We start from the raw sequence: 22,825 nt of genomic DNA, 5'->3' as shown, positions 1-22,825 counted from the left end.
GGTGAACCGGCCCCACCTCGCAACTTAGAGGACTTAAAGGATCTGCTGCTAATGTCTTGGTCCCACATATACCACAGAACAACTTCAGAGGTCTAGTAGAGTCCATGCCATGACGGGTCAGGGCCGTTTTGGCGGCAAAAGGGGGACCTATACAATATTAGGCAGGTGGTCATAATGTTATGGCTGATCGGTGTATGTATTGTAATTTGCTGCGCTATGTTAATCGCTGTGATATTTTGGAGAGCGCTCTAGACATGACGTGTAGAGCACCCCTGTGGGCCTAGTACTCTGAGGGTTAACACTGTACTTATTAATTTGGAAGGTTATGTCACTTGTAATGTGCTCATATTACAAGTTATGTTCCTTGAGCTAAAACTATGACAGAACTATGACAGAAGGAAGTCTTTATGGGCTCGTGCCCGGTACATAAGGACCTCAAACTAATGTACGTTGATGTTACTGATGAACAGGAGACTTGCATTCACATAAACTCCAACATAGCAGTGGAAACAGCTGATTTCCAATTAACAGTTGCGGCTAATTTTTAGTTGCTAGTTTCTTCTACCCGCTAATAGATAACATCTAGGTAAGGGCGTCTGCCAATAATAAAAATAATAATATTAATATCATAATAATATTAACAGCTTTCATCAATGGTGGCTTCGGTTTTACTCATATTTTTAACCACTACGAAGTATAGGCTTGTAGTTTTGTGTCAGCGGGAAGATTAATGCTGTGGATTTACAGCGGGGAGCACTAGATTGCTGTGCTTATATGCGTTAATGACCCATCGCTGCTTCTTGCAGGACCGTCCTGCTCTTCCATCCTCTGGTGTCTTTCAGACACTGTGATCCCGGAAGCCATGCCAGCAAAACACGTCTCTTCCCCGTTCACATTTAATTCAGCGAGGAGCTGAGCTGCAAGATTCCCTCCTGCGACTCTTCCGCAAATTTCCGTGTTCGCACTTTGCGAACATTTCTTATTTAATCCTGCCCTAAGTGTAATAAAGTTATGATACTCCTAATTGCATTTTGATTCTTTTTGAAAAGTAAAATCATGTGTTTATTTCCAGTGATTTTTGTTGATATTATTATTTACTAATAGGAACATAATTTGTCAACAAAAGTGTTTTTTAAATAAAAAGCACTGATTCCAGGAGCAATTTATATAAAATACTGAATTTATAACATCAATTCTGTAACATATACCGTATATATCCTAATAGACACGCACACCCCTGTTTCAGATTATAAAATGAACACCCGCCACCCGCCAAATGCGGGTAGATTTAGCCAGTGGCGGGTAAATCTGTAAATTTTACCAGCCACTTTGCCGGGTAGCCAACAAGTGTATGGGAACTCAAATTTTTGTTTATGATAGAGTATTTGTCGGTATACAAATTAATTTGTTGACGTTGTAGTGTTGGCATGTTAGTTGACTTGGCAAACCGCAATATCATGTTTTTTTTGTTTTTTTATATATGGCATCTGGACAGTCTTCGGTCCAGGAGGACATATTTTATGGAGAGCAATGAAGCGGAAGTAAGGTGGTTAAGGATAAACTGGTAGAAACTGTGTGCGAGCATGTTTCTTCTATCCAGATGCTTTTCCCTCATACACACCTGTCTAGTCTATACAGGTGTACAATTAAATTTTGTTATGGTGATTGATTAATTACCTGAATAAATGCCACGTTTTAACATGTTCACCACACATTTACGCACCCTCATGCATTTTTAGTGATGTTTGCCTTTGTCTGGTAAAAATACCAAGTGGCTGGTAAGTTTTTTCCTTCAACCAGACACAGTGGTTAGTGGCCAAAAAAGTAAATTTTATCCCGAGTGCAAGACCCAAGGGTATTGTTGCTCATGTAATGTGAACAGATTCAATTAATGAATAAACACAATGTATTTGCTAAAATAAGTTTTACTTAAATAAACAGGAATACTTAATCACCGACTATGTTACCCACTGCATCAGGACTATATATCAGCAAATTAAATGGACTACAAAAAAGGCACTCTGACTAACACTAATGTATAACATAAAATAGCACCTGTGTGTAAACATGTGATATCCTCGTTGGCAAGAAAAACTCAAATGCGGTTACCACTGATAGATTTTCTTGTATAACAAGGTCAAGGATGAATGCACGTGTCATCTTTTTGTGATCGGTAAAACGGCCAAATATTGTCATAACGCTGAAATGACAAATGTGCCAAAATCATGACATTGTGGGAAAAATTTGAATTTTGGGATTTAGTACTTAAAATACACGCATGCAAAAGGTCTCATCTTCAAGCATTGCATGTCTATTAGACGAATACGGTATATAGATAACATAACAATAATGCAAGTTTGTTCGCAATTAGTACATTAGATTTCACTTAGTTTCATAAAAGAAACATCACATACATCACATTTGAATTACATTTAAGCACTGTCAGTTGGTTAACTCTGCCTTCTGTCAGAGACTGACGTTCTTCTGTAAAAACGTGTCCGTTCTTAAATTTTACGCCACCTATTAAATTGGAAAATAATTATTCAGCTTTATTGCAAAATAAAAAGTTTGAGGTGAGTTTTAAGAACCCTCAAGTGCTGGAGAGTTTTTGGAACTTTTATAGAGAAAAAAAGGAATGTATGCTCCTGAGTGACTTTGTGGTCGACGCCCTGACAGATAGAGAAATAAAAATTGTTACCATCCAGTTTTATAATGAAGCAGTGGCAGAGTATGATGTAGAGGTATGGCTGTGGAGACACTGTGAGATCCTGTCTGAAAGCAAGAGGGTCAATGACGAGGATGGGGTTTGGACAGGTGCTCGACGGTGGCAGGTGCGCCTGCAGGTGGAAGTGGCCGCCATCGGCGGAGTACGCCACCTGCCGAGCACTGTAATTTTAGAAGCAAACAGGGGGCTAGTCTTCTATCAAGGCATGCCCAAATTGTGTAGGAACTGTGGGGCCCTGGGTCATTTAGCCGCAGCCTGCACTGTTATTAAGTGCAAGGTCTGCGGCAGAGAACATCTGACATGGGCCTGCAAGCAGGAGAGGGCCTGCAACCTGTGCGGTGGGGGAGGGCAACTTTTTAGGAATTGTCCCTCCTCCTATGCAAATAGGGCGCGGGCCCTCGGGGGTAGTGGAGAGACAGAAAATCAAGTAGAGGCTCCTCCAAAGGAGATACCCCTAGACAGGGGTAGAGAGGAAACAGTCCTCAGGAGTCTCACAGGCTCCCTCTCCGACTCTGGGTCGGAAGTGGAGGCAGAGGGGGAGTGGACAGTTGTGGCGGGAAAGAGGCAAAGGACAGAGAAGAGGAGCTTGGGTGGGGGGGGTGCGAAGAGCAAGAGGATTAATTCTGCTGGCTCTCCCACCCCCACCAGCTCCCCCCCCGCTGCAGAGACCTCTCCCTCTCAGTTTTATACACCCCACTCCGAGTCCGGAGCGGAGAGTTGTGGGCCTTCTCCACTCCCCCGGGTGGGCAGCCTGGTGGAAGACGGGCCCCAAAATAGTAATATCCCTCCAGCCCCACGACCAAGACTCTCTCAGGGGAGGGGTCAGGTATGCCCTCCCGGCAGTAGTGGGAGAGCCGCAGGTCCTCAGGAGAGGAGAGTCAGCGCCAGTGTCTTCTGTTAAGAAAACCTCAGGGCCGCAATGGCGGAGTCACTAGCGCTGAGGGAGGAGGCCTGCGGCAGCAGACAGCCGGGAAGGGAGAGACCACCCCCTCCCTCACCATTAGTTAAAAGAACGACTAGCGGGGTCTATCCAGTCCTCTCCTCAGTCGCACACAAGGCCTCTGCCCTGCCATCTGCTCGTCGGGCCTCGGCTAGAAGGGAACCAGGGAGAACCTCCAGCACCACGGGCCCTGAGCCCAGTGGAGTTTCACCAGGCTTACCGGGTGGCGGGAGCCGAGCCCCCCACATAGTCTTCCTAGAGGATCAAGCGGTGAGGCAAATGGTTGAAATGATGGGTGCGAGCGCTAAGCTAGGTGAGGGAGAAGAGAGAAGTGGGGAAGAGGAGGGTTTCTTTACATTGTTACGGAGCGGGTAATTGCCCTCACTGCCATTATGGCCTTAACTATTATATCTATAAACGTGAGGAGCATTGCTGAGGTGAAAAAGAGGGCCGATGTTTTAAACTCTCTGGCTGGTATGAAAGCAGATATTATCTGTTTACAGGAGTGCGGCATCCCATTCCAAAAATAATATAAAGATCTCCGGGACACTTGGACCCTAGGTGAATCCTTTTGGTCGGGGTCCAACATGTCCCGAGCGGACGGGATTGCCGTACTCCTGAAGAACCCATTTATAGAAGTTAAAAAATTTAGGGTGATAGAGACGGGCAGGTTGGCCAGCCTCGACCTTAAATACAAGGGGGCTGTATTGAGGCTGGTCAATGTCTATACCAGCCAGAGAGAGAGAGTCCTCTTTCTCCCTCAGCTACGCCCGCTCCTGATCGGCACCTTACCAGTTATCATTTCAGGTAATTTCAACTGTGCTATGAGGGATGTAGACCGGAGTAAGCCCTGCAACGATAGATCCAGCAGGGACCTCGCTGCGTTCGTGGAGGACTTTGAACTCTGCGACGCAGGTCGGGACCTGGTCCCCTTGTTCACCTGGGTGAGTTCTTCTGGCTCCTCCTTCTCCAGGATAGATCTCATCCTCCTCAGTAAGCCACTGGAGAGGACCGCCATGTCTTCGGAGGCGGTCTTCTTTTCAGACCACAGGCTCCTGACGACAGAGGTGCTCATTCTGAGCACACGGGAGTCGGGGCCTGGGGTCTGGAAGCTCAACACCTCTCTGCTCGATGACCCGCATGTTATTAAGACCTTTAGCAGACGCCTCGAGGAGTGGAGGACCCTGAAGGACCTTTTTGATTCTCCCATAGAGTGGTGGGAGATGGTGAAGAAAAGGACCAAGGGCTACTTCATTCAGCTGGGGAAACGGAAAGCTCGCGAGAGGCGGGCGAGATATTCCCATCTAAACGCCCGCCTCCAGCACCTCAGTCTTTTACAGCTCAGAGGCTTCGACCTAGCTGAGGAGGTGGCCCGGGTCAAACTTAGTCTCTCCGCCCTCTATCGGGAGGAGCAAGAAAAGATCAAGGTCCTTTCCAGGGTCCGCATCATGGAGGACGACGAGAAGTGCAGCCGCTTCTTCTTCAAGAAAATGAAGGAGAGGCGGCCTGCAATGTCCTCCATGATCGACTCCTCGGGGCAGGAGGTGGAGGGCAGAGAGGCTGTTGAGACAGTGGTGCGGGACTTCTACAGGGAGTTGTACGATCAGAAGGTGGTGGATCAAAATCTGATCCATCACTTTCTGTCCCTGTTGGAGTCCCGCAACAAGGGGGACGAGGAGGCAGAGGAGGATCCAGAGATCACCACCACTGAACTCTCCCAGGTGATAAAGAGTCTTAACTCTGGAAGGACACCAGGTCCCGATTGGATCCCTGCTGAATTCTATAAGATCTTTTGGGAGGTGCTTAAGGAAGATCTGGCTCAGGTCTTGGGGTCGATGTACAGAGAGAGTAGACTGGCCCCTTCTATGAAGAGGAGTATCCTCTCTCTTCTTCATAAGAGGGAGATCCAAAGGATCTGAGGAACTGGCGGCCAGGCAGCCTCCTGTGCACCGACTACAAGATACTGGCCAAAGCACTGGCGCTCCATCTGCAGCGGCCACTCCCTCAAATCGGAGATCAGCGGCCGACAACGCCATGCTGCTCAGGGATGTCGTGGCCTACTCGAACGAGAGAGGGCTTCCCCTGGTCCTAATCAGCCTGGACCAGGAGAAAGCCTTCGACAGAGTGGGCCACGAATACCTGCACCTCGTTATGGAGAGGATGGGTCTCGCTCTTGGCCTGAGGAAGTGGGTTAAGATCATCTACAGCGGCCTAAGCAGCAGGGTCCTTGTGAACCGCCACCTGACCGAACCATTTCCGGTCAGGTCGGGGGTCCGACAGGGTTGTCCCCTGTCAGCCCTGCTGTACGTCCTCTGTCTGGAGCCGTTCATGCAGGCGATCCGCCGGGACGTCCGGGTGACAGGTTTCCATCTCCCGGGTTCCGGCGGAGAGCAACTGAAAGCCCTGGCCTATATGGACGACGTGGCCGTGGTCTGCACGGACGGGCCGTCCGTGGCCAGGGTTGAGGAACTGCTGGATGGCTTCTGCAGGGCGACGGGGGCCGCTGTCAATAGGGCCGCTGTCAATAGGGCCAAGAGCGAGGTCTACCTCTCCAGAGCATGGCCTGTCGGCCGGGGCCCGCCGACCGTGTTCCCTGTGAAGCCGTCCATCAAGGTTCTGGGGATCACGATCGACGGGACCAACACGGGCACCCGGAGCTGGGAGGAGGCTTTATCTAAAGTCCAAAGAAAGATCCACGGCTGGAGCACAAGGACCTTGACGATGGCTGGTAAGGTGCTGGTCGTAAAGGCCATCCTCTTCCCGATACTCCTCTACGTAGGAATGATCTTCCCCCCAGATAAGGTCGTCGCAAAACTAGTGACGAGAATTATATTTATGGATTTATGGATTTATGGATAACACCAGGCCGCACTCGTGGGATCCCCTGCCGTTCTATAGGGCGCTCCGAGCCTTTGCGCTCGAAGTAGGCCTCCATAAAGTCGTGCTGGCCTCCTGGGACTATAAGACCATCTGTAGCCAGATGAGATCTACCCAGGAGACCAGCCGGATAGAAGATTTCCCTCCCGAAACCTGCCGGTTTATCTGGGCTAACGCTACGCACGTTTGCCTCACAAATACGCAGAAAGATGTCTCCTGGATGGCTGTGAGTCGGTGTCTCCCCACCCGAGTGTTCATGCACAGAAGGGGCCTAGCCCCTTATGACATCTGCCCCTACAAGTGTTGCCTGGGGAAGGAGACGGAGGCTCATATCTTTAGGGGTTGCCCCTCCGCCTGCAGGGTCTGGCTCCTGTTTTCTCCGTTCCTACACAGGTTTGCCGTTCCTGTGCGGGCGACCGCCCAGCAGATCCTATATGGTCCAACCAGGGGATTGACATCTCCCACCCTGAGGTGCTGTCGTCTGCGCAGTGAAACAGGTCCTGTGGGAGGGACGGAACATCTGTCTGTTTAACAAGCAGGAGCTGGACCCAATTGTCATCGCGCGGAGGGGCATGGTACTTATTAGGGATTACGTCAATCTGGAGGTCCATCAGAGGGGCAAGGAGGAAGCCTTTAAGAACTGGCAGATACAAGATCTGGGGGAGCTCAGGATCCCATGATGGGACCCACCTCCGGGGACGGCCATCTCCCCCTGCTGGAGCCCGAGTCCAAGATCTTTTAACTATTTTATGAAAGATTGTTTTTTCTAAAATGACTTCTAAAAATGAATTTTAACTGTTTTTAAAGATTTAGTTGTTTTTAAAGCACTAGTTTGGGTTTTTTTGGTTAGTTTTGTTCTGTTTTTTTCTTTTGTCAAATACATTGGCCATTAGGATTTTGATTTTAAATGCTGTTTTGGTTTGTTTTTTATTTTTATCATTTTATTTGTTTTTTGATTTGTCCGGTGCATTTTCAGTTAATTTCAATGTATTTGACTCTTTTGTTGGTTTGCAGTTTTGCTTTATCACAAGTTTGTTTTATTGTTTTATGCACTTGTTTATTTGAGTTCATATGTTTTGTTAATCACTAAGATTTTAAAAAATTTAAGTGATTTTAAGAATTGATTTAAAAAAAAAATTAATCATAAGTATTAAAATTTGTTTAGATTGTTTTTATTATTGTAATGTAAAATACTTACACCAATAAAATAGTATTTATTGCAAAATAATTTAAAACATTTCACTTCTGTAAGCAATTTCAATAGGTTCTTTAATATTACAGTGTTTGGTTTTCTTTTTCCACAAAGCCTGCGCAAAAAGGGATGCATTTGGATTATATTTAGCAGCAAAATACCAGCTGCCCAATCTTGTTAGACTTGGCTCAGGTGGCAACTTTATAGGTAAAGTACATCTTGTTGGATAGTTGCTGTCAGGTGGTCTTTAAAATGTAAAAAAAATGTGCTTGAGCAATGTATACTTAACAAGTCAAATGTTTTGAATTTGGAAGTAAACCTCAATTAATGTCTTTGTATGCCTTGATCTTGCATTTTCGAAGGCAAAGTCTCATTATTAAAATTAACACGTGGAACCAATGAGTTAACATGAATGCTATCGGCTAATATTACTTTCACTTTGGAGGTATTCGATATTCCTTGGAAAACAAATAAAATGTGCAAAACATACTTATCTTTTGCTTCTGTAGACTTGTCAGTAACTACAGGTACACTATTGGACATCTTTACCAGTTGTAAAATGTGTGTATTGTGCAATATGCAACTCCAGCGATTTGGGGTAGACAGTCCTTCTCAGTTGACGTGCTGTTGTTGCTGAATTACTCCTACATTTATTATAAATGTGTTTAGAAATGCATGTAGATCGACATTATATTTTAATTCCAGGGAAATATTAGCATAGACAGATGCCTCTGTCAAAACAAAAATAACATCTGGTCAGCATTCATAACTCCCTTACGTTTTTCCAGCAGGGGGACGTTTGATAGCTGTCAACCTAAGCCTTTTAAAATTTCTGGCGATAAATATCAGTATATTGTGGCTTTTTTCAAAGTTTTTGAGTCGACTACATATTTAAGTCTCTCCATGTTTTTTTTTTAATACCATTGATTTATTAAATTACCATTTATACTATTTTTTTTAATTAGTCAAAATACAATTTGTTGATTTATTAATTCTGAATACAATAACTGGGGAGGCTGCAAGGACATCTAAGGCATAGCATCAAAAAACAAGCTGCAGAAAATGCAGGGCCATATCTATGAATTAGAAGATGACCTATGCTTGTTAATATTTTAGTATAGTATTTTGTTAGTACTGCAGAATTCAAGAAAAGATTACAAAACTCTTGGGGAACAAATCAAAAACAAGGAGTTACTTTTCATTATATATACAAAATGCCTTACCGTCTCCAATTGATCCATCAATTTCACTAGGAACTTACGACACTCTGGGGTTTTACTGTCCAGTTTCATGCCTGTCTGCATGGCATAGAGACGACCTGAAAGAGGGATAACATGAATGTAGACACACCAATTCAATTTTTTCTCTATACCTTTCCAGCAACACACACTGGAAAATGTAGCCCTGTAATTAAACATATAGGGTCATCTGAGATAAAGGATAATTAAACCATTGGCTTAAAATAAAAAGAAATCCATTTGAAACAAAAATGTAAAACCAGATTTATTTTACTGGCATGTTAGTAACTCCGATGACACTATAATCCCTCACTGACTATATGGTGAATTACCATGGCCGCAGAGGAGACAAAACACTATACTTGTGTATCCATAGTTACCATTCAGTCACAAGAAAAGAGGTTTAAGAAAATAAATGTTTTTATCTGAAGTACAGACCAGTCAACACAGAAGAGCTTGTAGCTATGAAATAGTCCCAAAGCCTGAAAGAGGAAAACTAAAAAAGACCAACTGATGATTTCAAATGTTGCAGTGTTTCAAATGCTAAAGAGAGGTCTGAACATTTTTGAATGCAGTTACCAAAAAAGTTGTAGGTTTTTGTTTTGTTTTTTCCTAAACCATGAAGACTGGTAATAAGAGTAATATAAAAGATTAAAAAGTATTTTTCACTAGAGGAAACAGTATGAGAAAAGGAAAAGTAGACACAGATTGTCAAACTTTATATAGTGTGAAAATCAAAATGTGGTGTTTATGTAAAAACTTAGCCTAAGGGCAGGATTAAATCAAAAATGTTTGCTCTGTGAGTCGCGAATGGATATCATGCTGCTAAACTTACGTGGTATTAAATCTAACAATTTGCACCGCAAAACAAGTTTCTCACAGCTCCGTTCTTGAACGCGATGGAATAAAACACAACTTTCACACAGCCGCTACTAGAATACTAATGTACATCAGTCACGGTTTCATGTTTAGTTAGATGCTACTTAATTAAATCCTGTGATGTACAATTATGTACTTTGCTATTAGCAGCTGGTAAAAAGTTGTATTTAATCCCGCCCAACAATAAAGTGGGAGTGGTCCCATTTTCACTGTATTAAATCAAGAAAATATTTGCGAGAAAACAACCTGAAAATGCACTTCGAAGTTGTCTAAAGCCTCTCATGGTTGTGTCAAAGTGTAAAGAAATGTTCAACTTTCACAATCAAGGAAAGATGGATACTTTCGAAAAAGGCACTTTTAGAAGTAAAAAGTCGAACAAGTAGCGTGGTTATTTACAGGAAACAAAAATACTATCAAACATTATTAATAAAAACACATGGCAATTAAGAATAATGTTCTCTTTTTTTCAGGTATATTAAACCAAAGAAAAAGAAAAGGTTTTAAATGTATTTGTTATTATAATTATTATAAATTATTATTATTTTAAAAAATAATAAAGAAAACTTAAATCTGACCATCAATACGTCAATGATTCTAAATCATTTAAAACTATAGTAATTGTGTATTTTTCCCCACTTTCTGAATGTCAACTCATATATACAAACATACCAAACTTGCTTTCAAACATATCAAAACAATTAGTCTATATATTAGAGACATACAGTTTGAGATTTGAGAATATAATGATTAGGTAAAATGAACATTCTAGACATGCTAACGAGTTACTAATAGGGCTTTGAATGCACTGGCTGTTATAGTCAAGGACTCCATGTATAAAATCATTACATTTTGAGGAGATCATTAAAAAACCAAGCATACCATCATCATACACTATCAAAATGAAAAGCAGTTTGATATTAATTATTTCTCAAGCATATCAGGATTGATTTAATAGAATAATACAAAGTGGGTAAAGGATAAAATGTCAATATGTGACACTACACACTGTTCAAAGTTATTATGCAGTTTACTATATAAAAAATATAAAAAATCAGACAGAAGGTCATCAATTAAAGATATTACTTCACTGTGCTATCTGGCATGAAGAAAAAAAATTCAAAGCTCCACACAATGTAAGCTCAATACAACACACTGGCTCACAGGTCTTCGGGGATCACTAGTTACTGTACAGTATGCTGAATAAGCTGTTCTGGCATGTTTGACTGCACAGTATTGTGGCTGTGATTTTATGTGGAAAATACTTGTAAATGTGCACATCTTTCCAAGCATCCACCATCTCTTGTAAGCCTGTAAATTTCAGTGAATGTCAAAGGACATAAAGTACAGACATGCTAAAGACTGAGCTCAAGCAGTAATGTCCTTTCAAATGGCACTTTCTAATGGGCTGGATGCAAACTAATGAAAAAAAGGTATGTTGTAAATGTACAGAAAGACTGTGGCAAGATCTTATGATGTTTTTTGTTATGCTTGTAGTATAATGCTGAAAGATGGAATGCTCTCATACAACTTTATATAAAGTTATCCCAGCTGTAACCATGTTTCCTCTAGGGTTCGTATCACAACATATACAGCTATGAGATGTTTCTTGCTGCCATCTGATGTTGCCCCCTTTCTCAGCAGATCAGAGTATGCATTGTACAATGTCCTCCTTTGTCGAGCCATGACGCCCATGCTGCTGTATCTCACATTTTCCTAATTTGAAACAATGCAACACTGAGTCCATTCAAAATACAAGGCAATAAAAAGAAAAGTAACATTCCCTTGCATTTTAGGAAAATCTTTTTGGCTCCAGGCATTCACTTTCTTTTCTTCTTCTTTCTTTTTTTTTGGAGGGTTGGGGGGTAGTATGGTATCATTCTTGTTACTATGCAAAATGTATCTGTTGTTGTGGTAACAGAGCCACAAGACAATCCTGCTTAAACTTTTGTAATGGCCTGCAACTCACAGCTGCTGCACAGTGTCAAGAGCATTTGGTCACTTCCTGAAGATCCTTTTTTCTTTCAGTTTCAAGTTTAAAATAAAGTTGGTGATCTTCCAAGTCTATTGCAGTACCATCTCAATAGAATGTAATTCCTCAAAATAGTATAACAAATGTAAACTTTGTTAATTATATGACATATTATAGGTTTTAATCTAATTTTGATCAATTCATCAGACCACCTGGACAATTAATCTTACATTTACTGACGTATACATTTGCTGTTAAACATAGTAAAACAAAACAGTTAGGCCTCTCATATATATATCTCATATATGCAACTGGAATCCAAAAGCATTTTTTTTTTTTTCCCTACGGCTGGATGAAATCAAAACTTTGACTGATCTGCTAATAGCAAACTACAAACCTGTACATCATAGCAGTTACGTTTATGATTAGAAGAAAGTGTCATCTTATTAAAAATTAATACGCAACTGAGTATAGTTCTGTAGTTTTCTATTAGCAGGTGGGTCAAAGTTTTGATTTAATCCGGCCCCTAGTTACATTTTCAAGAAATTATGAGATTGCAATAAGGTGCTTTTTGAAAGAATGTCTTAGTAATGGTTTCAGTCCATTATTATTAGAAATAAGGAAATAATGCCTTCCAATACATTTTACCAATGTTTTCTGGCAGAATTGCTTGGGAATCAGATGATATGCAGGCCTTCTGATTTTTGGTGTGTTCCCATCTCCCTAACAAATGTATTTAATCCCTATTTGTTCATTAATATCTACGAATTATAATAAACATTGTGTAATCTTTACATTTTACTTTGTACTTTTTTTCCCCTAAAGATGACATTGTTAAATCAAGAATAAGTTTCTACCAGAATCAAAAGTGTCTGTGAATCAAGACAAGCTGGTGTTTAATAAGTTGAGATTTATTTTTAAGTTTACAAAACTGGAGGTGTTAGCAGGTGGGTGGGCAGGAGAGGTTGACGTCCCATGCAAAATGTTAAAGTTAAGTGGGTGTGCTTTGAGCTTTAAATGGCTGGGAAACACTTCTATTGTGTACCCTTACTGACTTCCAGACACATGTTTCATGTATTGCAGAATAAAAGTGCAAATCCTCTGTCTTGGGAAGTGACCCGGTATTTTCAATTGAAATCTGCAGTAGGAACAGAATTGTGCATTCAGGAATGTCAGCCCGCGCGTTCTGCCTTCCTTACTACAAGGATGTTATTATGTAGCTGCAGTTTAATTTGAAGACTGGATTAACTCCAGAGACCAAGAGGGAAAACAATGTCAAAGAGAGTTTTTTTCCATAGATTTGTTTGTCAGTGCACCAGACAGCTGAAGCTTATTTTTTTGTAAGGACATTTGAAGGAGAACATGAAATACATTTGCAGAACCACAGTAAAACCTAATTGTTAATCTTATTAAAACTATGGCTCTATAGAGGGGTTTTTAGTAGCGATAATAGTAATAGTAGTGGTACAGTAGACAATGTATTTTGGGAGGGAAATTCTAAGAGAATATTTCAATGGACAAAGCCAAATCACACACAATCCTAACTACAGACAAGAACACAAGCCAATCAGAATCCATTATACTTTAAAGGCTGCTCCACAGCATTCTGTTTTAAGTCGTGTAAAGTACATTTTTGCAAGCACTTCTTTATTTGAAAATCCCTTACCCAATCTCTTCCATGAACTGCAATGGGCAATTTTAATTAAAGATAGGCACCGTCTCTTAGTTGTGTCTGATAGTGTAGGGCATTACTACAACATGAGTTAGGGTAAATGTAAAAGCTGGTACTGTATCAATGCTGCCCCCCAGTGGTATACTTAAATATTGTATTAAAATATAAGAAGGAAACTGATGCTAGTAAAGTAAAAAAAAAAAAAAATGTACTGAATTTTGAAGAATTGGGTAATTTACTTTAAAAAATGGAAACACAGAGGTGAAAACATTTGAAATATACCATTTCTTATCAATATCAAAATAAAAAAAATCTCAGCAGAACCACTACAACCTTTCAGCAAAAGACTGTCCAATATTCTATTCGAGTCTCAATGTTTGTGCAAAATCCATTCACAGGGGTATGCATGCACTTCAGATTGCACATAAAATGTGATCAGAGAGCTTTATTAGCAATAACTATTAGAAAACCCATAGCTTTTAGAAACTTATACCTGTAGTGTAGTCTATTTAGAATGATCTCTTACATGTGAAAATTATTTTTAGAAAACAGGTTTTTATTCTTACATTACATATTATTCTATGATTTAAAAAATGGTAGTGGGTGTCATGTATTGTGTTCCTGCTATTGTACTGAACAAGATATCACGTCAACTTCCAATTCTGAAAGTAGGACACTTACTCAAGTGTAGATTTTCTCATCATATTACACAATCTTAAATATGTGAAGTTTATTCACAGGTACATTTTACTTCCTCAATGGTTATTCATGGTATTTTTGTCTCCAAGACTTGTATAACTCACTTATACCCCATTCAGTATGTACCTGGTATCTTTGTATCACAAAGTTGTTTAAATACCATTGGAACCAAAGTATTTAGGCTAAACGTTTTGCCCATCATTTTTTTTTTTTTTTACCTGAAATCATGATTGAAAATGTAGGTTATTTTCTTTGAGCACCTTCTTAAAGCTAGATGATCAACTGTAAAAGGCATATTTTCACTCCCAGCATGAAAATAATATATATTTAAATTAATTAAATAAATAAATGTAGCATGTGCAGTCAAACCGCTGTTTTGATTTGCACATCTCCACCAGCAGAGCAACAAATGTGTTACTTTGTTTGAAATGTTCAGGTAAATCTTCCAATCCTTCTCTAACCACCACTGCATAATATTCCCTGCCTTCTACTCCCACATTAGCCTTCCACTGCCCCGCCACCCACTTATATCCCCAATAACAAGTCTGCCTCCCTCTTTTCCTCCTCTCTGACTTTGAGATCTACTCCTGCCTCCAGGGCCAGTAAACCCTTGAAGTCAAATTGTATATTTTCTTGTTTACTATAGCCTAATATCTGTCTTGAAGTGTGTATATGTTATGTCCACCATAAGCTGTATAATAAATGAATAAATCACTAAGTAGTCTACACCTTCACTCGTGGTCAGTTAAGAAGAAATTGTCTTGAGCTGGAGGTGGTAATGACTAAATTAAACATGACATGGAAACATTTGGCAACATTATCAATGGTTACAGCGTAAAGTGTACCAAAAAGGTAATGAACTTTAATAAACCTGCAATACATTTTATAGTTGATGTAGTACCCGACTGATCCCATTTTTGGGATCTATTAGAATTCCTTGTGAATATAACTCAAATTTAAATAAGACATCAAGTACTGAATATACAAATAAATGTATAATAATAATGATGATGATCTGAGAGAACTCCTTGATGTTTCTTTATGCTACGCATGTATTATTGCTTGGACAAAAGTAAAACTGGACAAACATGTTTTTCATGTGTAACCCATGCTTTTTAATCTTACATCAGTCCTTTGTCTCTCACCTGTAACTGTATAGCCCAAAACAAAAACTGTAAAAGCTTTAACTGTAACTCTTGATATGCAGGGTACTTATTAGGAGCATACAGGTGTCCAACTGGTGACCCAAGTCATGCTTGGTATCTTAGTCGCTTCCTCCCACTGTGGATATGTACAAAATGTTCTTCACATTGTAGCAGGATATGTTCAAGTAGAAACATGACACAGATTTAAAAAATGTGTGCTTGAACTGAACAGAGGATATTGAATGGAAGTGGCATTAAAAATCCCTTTAATGTAAAACCTTTATAGGGCTTGCTTCAGTACATGGCCATTACAAGTGTTTTTAATCTCCACAGATTCTAAGGTATACAGAGTGTGATGAAAAGGTTGTATATAAATATTACCCTCAAATTTCTAAATTGGTTATTAAGGCCACATTTCTATTAAATTAAGAAATTGAAAAATCACAAAAGTCGCCACTACAGCCTGAAGGTCTTTGGATTTCTATTTCAGTTACATATGCTTGCTAAATCTGCAGAAACTTCATAATATTTCCAAATTAATGCAAATCCAGAGTCTTAAAACCTGGCACCACAAGATCATAAGTAGACATATGGCATTCCTTTAAAAATCAACATTCCCATAATAATAGCTTTCAATTATCTGGAAGTTTCACCTGCTGGCAGTTGACTGAAATATATGCAATGAGAGACTTAACTAGGGTAATCTTGCAAAGGATTAGAGAATGTTCTTCTAGGTAGTGAATGTTGCTTGTAAAAGTGTGATAAAGTACCCTAAAGTAAATATTGCATATACACTTATATCCCTATATTTAGGTATTCTGATTTTAAAAATATTCAGTACTGATAGAAAATGTTCCATTTTATAAATCACGCTTGCAGCAGACATACTGCATTCTCAAAATAAATGCTTAATAGAATTTGCATAATGTACTTCTGTTCCTTAGCCCAAAAAATACTTACTGCAATACTAAATTGAAATTTATTGTTGCTGTTTTTAATTAAATCATAATTTAAACATGTTTAGTGCAGTTCTGGTAAAGTAGCCTATATTATGTTAGTTTAAGTTATTTTCATAGTGAAATGCACCATATAATACCAATTTACATTGCAGTAATATTGACCTTATTTCAAACATAGGCTACATATTTCTATTCCTTAGAACACTGTACTGTACAGTAGCCTACATGTGCCATACTTTGGTTAAGTCTATACAAGCAGTACAAGTATTAATTCACAATGTGAAAAAAACAACAACATTAAGGGCCAGATTAAATCAAAACTTTGACCCACCTGCTAATAGAAAACTACAGAACTGTACTGAGTTGCAGCATCATTTTTATTTAGATATCACTTTCTTCTAATCATAAATGTAACCACTATGATATATAGGTCTGTAGTTTGCTATTAGCGGGTGGGTCAAAGTTTTGATTTAATCTGGCCCTAAATCAAAACTTTGACCCACCCGCTAATAGCAAACTACAATGCTGTACATCATAGCGGTTAGATTTCTGATTAGAAGAAAGAGGCATCTTACTAAAAATGATGCCGCAACTGAGTACAGTTTTGTAGTTCTCTATTAGCGTGTGGGTTCAAACTATGATTTAATCCCAGCCAAATCTTCAATATATTTGTATTAATTATTTGTATGTAGCCTAATTGGTTTTATTACAGTAACTATGTAAAAAAATGGGACACTATATAATTATATACAGAAGAAGCTGCAGGGGAAATACATATAGCCAACATGACTTTTGTTAAAGAAACTGCAAACTGTATTATGTGCTAATATGCATTATTTGGAAAATGATTATACAGAAGATATGGGACATTGATATTTTTACATAGTGTTCATCCTGAATTACAGCAACCACTGTAAACTAAAAGGCATTTTTACTTAATTCTTCAATAAGCAGTTTTAAGTATCCAGTTAAACTATATTCAACAGTTTTAAATATTGCTTTAATAGTATTTACTTACACATGGACTGGTGTTATTAAATTGTTTATTTTTTTAGTAAATACAGTTGAAAAAAATGGTTGGTATTGAATGCTTTTAACTACATGTATAGGGTATTCTAAGTTATTTTAAATGTAAGTGTAATTTAATGTACTGCTCAACAGACATAGGCTATTGCAAAAGTATAGGCAGGACTTCAGAAGAAAGATTTTAACATTTCTCCAATCCCCGTAAAAATGCAGTAGGCTTAACAAACTATTCAGGTAGAGAGATTAAAAAATAATAATCAATTATATGGTTTTCATCACACATTGTGCATTGGTTAACCCTTTTGGTAGTGCCTGATGTAGTACAAACTGTGCATTAGTTAACACCAATAAACACTGTTCATGTTTTGTAAATATATTATCCAAGTAGTTAATTAGTTAACATTAAAAAATACTTTTGCCTTGTTGATGCATTAGTTACTGATTTGTTCATGTTAAATAACATTATATTATAATATTAATATAATAATTATAACATTAATATTAAATTATATTATATTTTTGTTTTTATCAAATAAAAGCATAGTGAGTTTTTAGATTTTTTGATAAATATATGCAAATAAATTTAAAAATTCCATCAAATTACATGTTACGCCCAAAATCCATACAAATGAAATGTTGCCTATTGCTCGTGCACAGAGAGAAAATATTAATTGAATGTTTTTTAAACAATGTGTCAAAGGGTCAGTGACATGACATGCATTTTTTGTGTCTGAAGCCATTATTTTCCTAATATTTTTTTAAAGAAATACATGTAATATATACAATGATTCTATGATATCTACTTTATATGGAACCAATTTAATTTTATTTATATATAATACATTTTTGGAGTTTTGGTGTTCCAAAGCCCCAAAATGTCAGGTGGTGGAACTATTAATCAAATAGTTTGGCTTATAAATTATTAAAAGTTGTGAAACAGTTAAATGTATTCTATTTTAAAAAAACAAAAAACTTTTGTCCGTAAAATGCATTTCTCCAAATTTCAACCGATACAAACATTTTTTTTTAATGTAATATTACTTTAAGAAAACTATGAACAGGTTATGGCATCACAATAGAATATCCAAAATAGCCCCTGTGCTGCAGTAACAAGATTAGCAATTCTTTCACAAATATTTGATAATTTTTGAGTCATGTTGAGGTTGGTTCAAGTCAGGTGGTATGACCCCTGGAAAACTACAAAAAACATTGTTTGTATTGTGAAAAAAACTTGGTGGAGGAGAGATATGAGGCCCTGTGTACCACACGCAGTATTGTAGAGAGGACACTGCTATTGCTATGGTTGTTTTCTCTCAACTGTTTACTTGATTGAATACAGCTAGAATATACTATGGTATTGTTGTGGGAAATAAGATATGCCAAAAGCTCATTTGGCACCACAAATCATTGAAGATGTGAAACCACAAAAGTTTAGCTGTCCAATATCCATTTGGAGAAATATAATTGATGCTTGTGCAAGTGATTCACATTGCAAACATTCATTTAATCAAGCCCCAGATTACAGTTACTTTATTCTGATTAACACATAAATAATTCAAAACAAGGAACAAACCCTGGCAGTACATTTTGTAGTACATTTATACGTCTGAATTTAGTCATGACTATGAACAAAGCCATGCACTTAAATTCAAAACATAAAAGAAATGCAAGAAAGAAAAACATAAAAGTCTGCTCTGCAGTAGGTGGCTGTCATTTTTCTTTCAAAGCAGGGAGCTGTTAATAAATGTAATGAATTTTCAATAATGCTGCTTAGGCATTTCAGTACAATAACAATATCCAATCAGAGAAAGCAAAAGTTCAAATTATCTTTTTTAGGGGTTCTTAAATTCAATTTTTCAAAAAGGTGTAATTCAATTTTTTAGTTTTTCAAAAGTTTTTCAATTTTTCCTTTACTAAGAATGAAATGTAATTTAACCGTATGTACTGTTTTGCAGTTAAACCAAAACAGGAAAATAACCTAAATATGTTGGTTTATACATACACATTTTGAAGACACAGAATTAGATCTTAAATCCTTACAAAATGCACTATATAAGTCATAGGTCAAAGTCAGGCAATGCAACATAATCCAGACATTTAATTTTTCAGGCCTGCCCATCTTGGATGAAAATCCACCTTAAAAACAAAAGCACACATGCCCCGCCATTCAAAACAGTTATATGTATACACAGTGGTGTAAGTAGTTTCAAATGGTTTGGTTTCGGATCAGGGGGGTGTTTGCGAATCTGTCAAAATTGGTGGCGATGCATCCCCTACGCCTAAGTTTTTGGTGGCGTTGAACTAGTAGTTTCTATTTTGAATTTAGCAGGATAAAATGGCATGAAGATTATAATAAACTTGTGTTGTATGATAGTTAAACTTCCAAGTAATTATGTCTGCAGTATTTTGTACTCAATGTGTAACGTACCAATTGAAGATTCAGCAGTTTAAAGTAACTATGACTAAATATGATGGTCCATAGCAGCTCTTTATGATTATGAATACCCTAAAGAAAACAAAATATGTATGAACGGGGAAATTCAGTTCAATTGTTCTTAAGCAACTTTGTCAGTTTGGGAAGCTTACCATTACTAGTTTCTAGCAGCATTTTATCCTTCCCTGCAAGTTAACCCATATGACATAATGGACCTGGAAACCTGGCCTTTTAGCCAATGTGATGTGATATCCAGAAAGTGATAAATTAAAAATGTAATTAAATTAAAAAATGTGTTGACATGAAATATTTGTCCCATACTTGCAGAATAGTACCCTGCTGTCCTCATATGAATCTCAGAAAAATGCCTCAACTCTCTTTTATTGTAATATAGGATAATTCTTGCCTGCATTTGCTCACAATTGCCATGTTGAACCAACAAAAACATTGTTGAATTTACCCTTATTAGGCCTATGTTAAGCAAAAAGCAAGCAAGTTATCAAAATTCTGTTCCTAAACTCCTCAATTGTTTCTAATCAAGGGCCCAACTTTTGATTTGTACTACAGCAAAATATTACATAGTTTCTTCATGATAAACATGATGTTCAACTGGGCAGCTAGAGAAAGGTAAATCTTTATTAATATTAATGTCCAATATCCTGTATTTTTCCGATAAGGGGTTCCAGTCATCCGACCTCCTCAATTTACGCCATTGCTTACAATATCTGCATATGAACATCTTTTGTTTAATTGGTCCCTTGGTCTTGTCCCAAGTCAAATATGTGTCATGAGGAATAAAATTATAATGTTTTATTTTCACTGACTAGTAGCCTAGACTTCACCACTTTTCTGTGTTTAGTGTAGACAATGGTGAATATGCAAATGGAAGTTTCATTTACAATAAAGACAGAATGTTCAGTTATGTTGCCAATTTGAGGTACTCCTGCATTCTTTAATGGGATGATTCAAAATTGCAAAGACACACCTATAGTATGAAGGATTTTCTCATTTATTTTTTACTTTACTGTGACATCATCATAATAATAAAAATAAATAGCAGTGCTGGATAGCAAACATTTGCCTTAATCAGGGGTCTTCCTCAAGAGTCAACTACACCTTATAACACTCTTCAATTTATTCCTGTACTTCAATTTAATATTCTGCGTTAAAATATGTGGGGAGGGAATGGCGCAAAATATTCAGTGGATGTTTAGTTTTCATAATAAAACACAAACAAGTTTAAAACTTTCTAATATCATTATGGCGTTCCACGTTTTACTGTTAACTGCATGAAACATACACCTGAGGTCAGATTACAGTGGATATGATCAATTTAAAAATCAAATGTTCAAATGTTATATCAATGTGATTAGATGTATTTTGACAGAGCTAATAATTAATTAATAACAAAACTTATTTAAACAATAAAGTGTTAATAGATTTCAAATGTAAAATTCACCATATAATTACTTAATTACTTACACTGATTATGTAAAGGCCACTGAAAAGGTGTGCTGAAATTACACAATATTGCCTATTCAACAAATGAAAGGTGTGACGTGGGCCTAATTAGTCTTCTGTGACTAGTAAGAGATCAATGGAAAGCTTTATAATTCTCCTAAACAGAATCTGTATAGAACGATAAATAATTAGATCTTTTATAACACATTTAAGTTATTTTTTCATCAAATATCAAGTAAGAAAAGCAATCTTAAGTCCAGTGTGACAGGGATGACACAAATCTGTCAACAAATGCAGACATTTTGACAATGTAATAGTGATAAGTGTTGAGAGTTTGGGTGCTTCCTTGTTGCTTATATCTTACTAGTACTGTTTTAATGTGTTCAGTAAATCATTATTTCATATTTTCAAGATCAGATCCAACCATTTTTCAAGTTATGTCTTTGGACATAGGACAGTTTGAACATGTATTGTATTGGACAATCTGTAATTCCCCACAGGCAGCAGTTAAACAAACACAGTATACACTAAACAGTAAATATATAAAGAAGACGAAGACAATATTGCTTCGTCTGACAGTTAAGATCAGTCTCCTTTTCGATGTGTGCTAAACACTTTTTTAAATTTCAAATGACCGTTGAATACATATAAAGTCGAATCGAATAAAATAAAACTATCCTGAAAACAAGAACCAAACCAAAGAAGAGACACTATGTATGTACAACAATATATTGATTGGTTGCGAAGTGGGGCAAAATGCAATACATGTTTTATGGTCTTCTCTAAAAACTTTCTTTATTGTCCTAATTAAAACACAGCGAATAAGGTTAACGTGTATTTTTCAGACCGTGTTATAGCATTGTTTCTATTGTACTGGTGTAAATCAATTGAAAATGCAGACTCACAGTAATAAGCCACAACAGGGTCCCTTTTCTCGTGTTCCTGTGCAGTTCGTAAATGATGCTGAATGGCTTTTAACTGGGGTGGTAACGCCATCCTTAAAAACGTAAATATCGATAATACAAACAAGTACGTTGCAGTTCTTTAATCACACTACAAGGAACAACTGCTAAAATTATTCTGACAAAATATTGAATACTCTTCCGCTTCCTGGATCATGCGGTTTCTCCTCAGCCTCTCAGCGACATCTATTGGTGGGGAGGACTTACTGCAGACTGATTGCGCATGTGCAGTTGAAGGAGAACTGCACATTCATTACTTTTTGGCCAACTGTGCATGCTTTAAAGAAGTTAGATTATTGGCATTCATTTACAGGTAGTTTAAATATGAATCATGCACATTTTATCAATTGAATATTAAACTATTTACACTGTGATATGAGTTGAAATCAACTTTAAATTGGAAGACTTCTCAGTGCAGACTGTTTTATAAAGCCAAATGCCAAGTCAGTTCTATTTAATGAGGATAATGATTTAAAATGGGATTTTAATTATTGTTCACAGTAGTTATATTGCAATGTTTGGACTGTGTTTGTTTTTCTTTCTGTTCTCTTCCTAAAGATTTTAATCCTGGAGAGTAGAAATATGCACAGGGACAGTTTCTATATTTGGATATTGATATTTTAAAATCTCAATTAAGAGGAACTGCA

The 22,825-nt window shown here is 37.9% G+C and overlaps 1 protein-coding gene across 1 annotated transcript in view; it reads right to left on the bottom strand.

Annotated features, from left to right (window-relative positions):
- vta1 (vesicle (multivesicular body) trafficking 1) overlaps positions 1–22,322 on the bottom strand; it is a 61,021-nt gene extending 38,699 nt beyond the window's left edge. Inside the window, exons 1-2 of the mRNA XM_066701651.1 lie at positions 22,122–22,322; positions 8,958–9,052 (exon numbers count right to left, since the gene is read on the bottom strand). Coding sequence (XP_066557748.1) covers positions 8,958–9,052; positions 22,122–22,212 — 186 coding nt within the window. The 5' untranslated portion in view covers positions 22,213–22,322. The remainder of the gene's footprint in view (positions 1–8,957; positions 9,053–22,121) is intronic.
- Between the last annotated feature and the right edge of the window lie 503 nt (positions 22,323–22,825).

Source organism: Amia ocellicauda, chromosome 1, assembly GCF_036373705.1.
Source record: "Amia ocellicauda isolate fAmiCal2 chromosome 1, fAmiCal2.hap1, whole genome shotgun sequence".
NCBI classification, from domain to species: Eukaryota; Metazoa; Chordata; class Actinopteri; order Amiiformes; family Amiidae; genus Amia; species Amia ocellicauda.
This window is presented reverse-complemented; position numbering and strand designations above follow the sequence as displayed.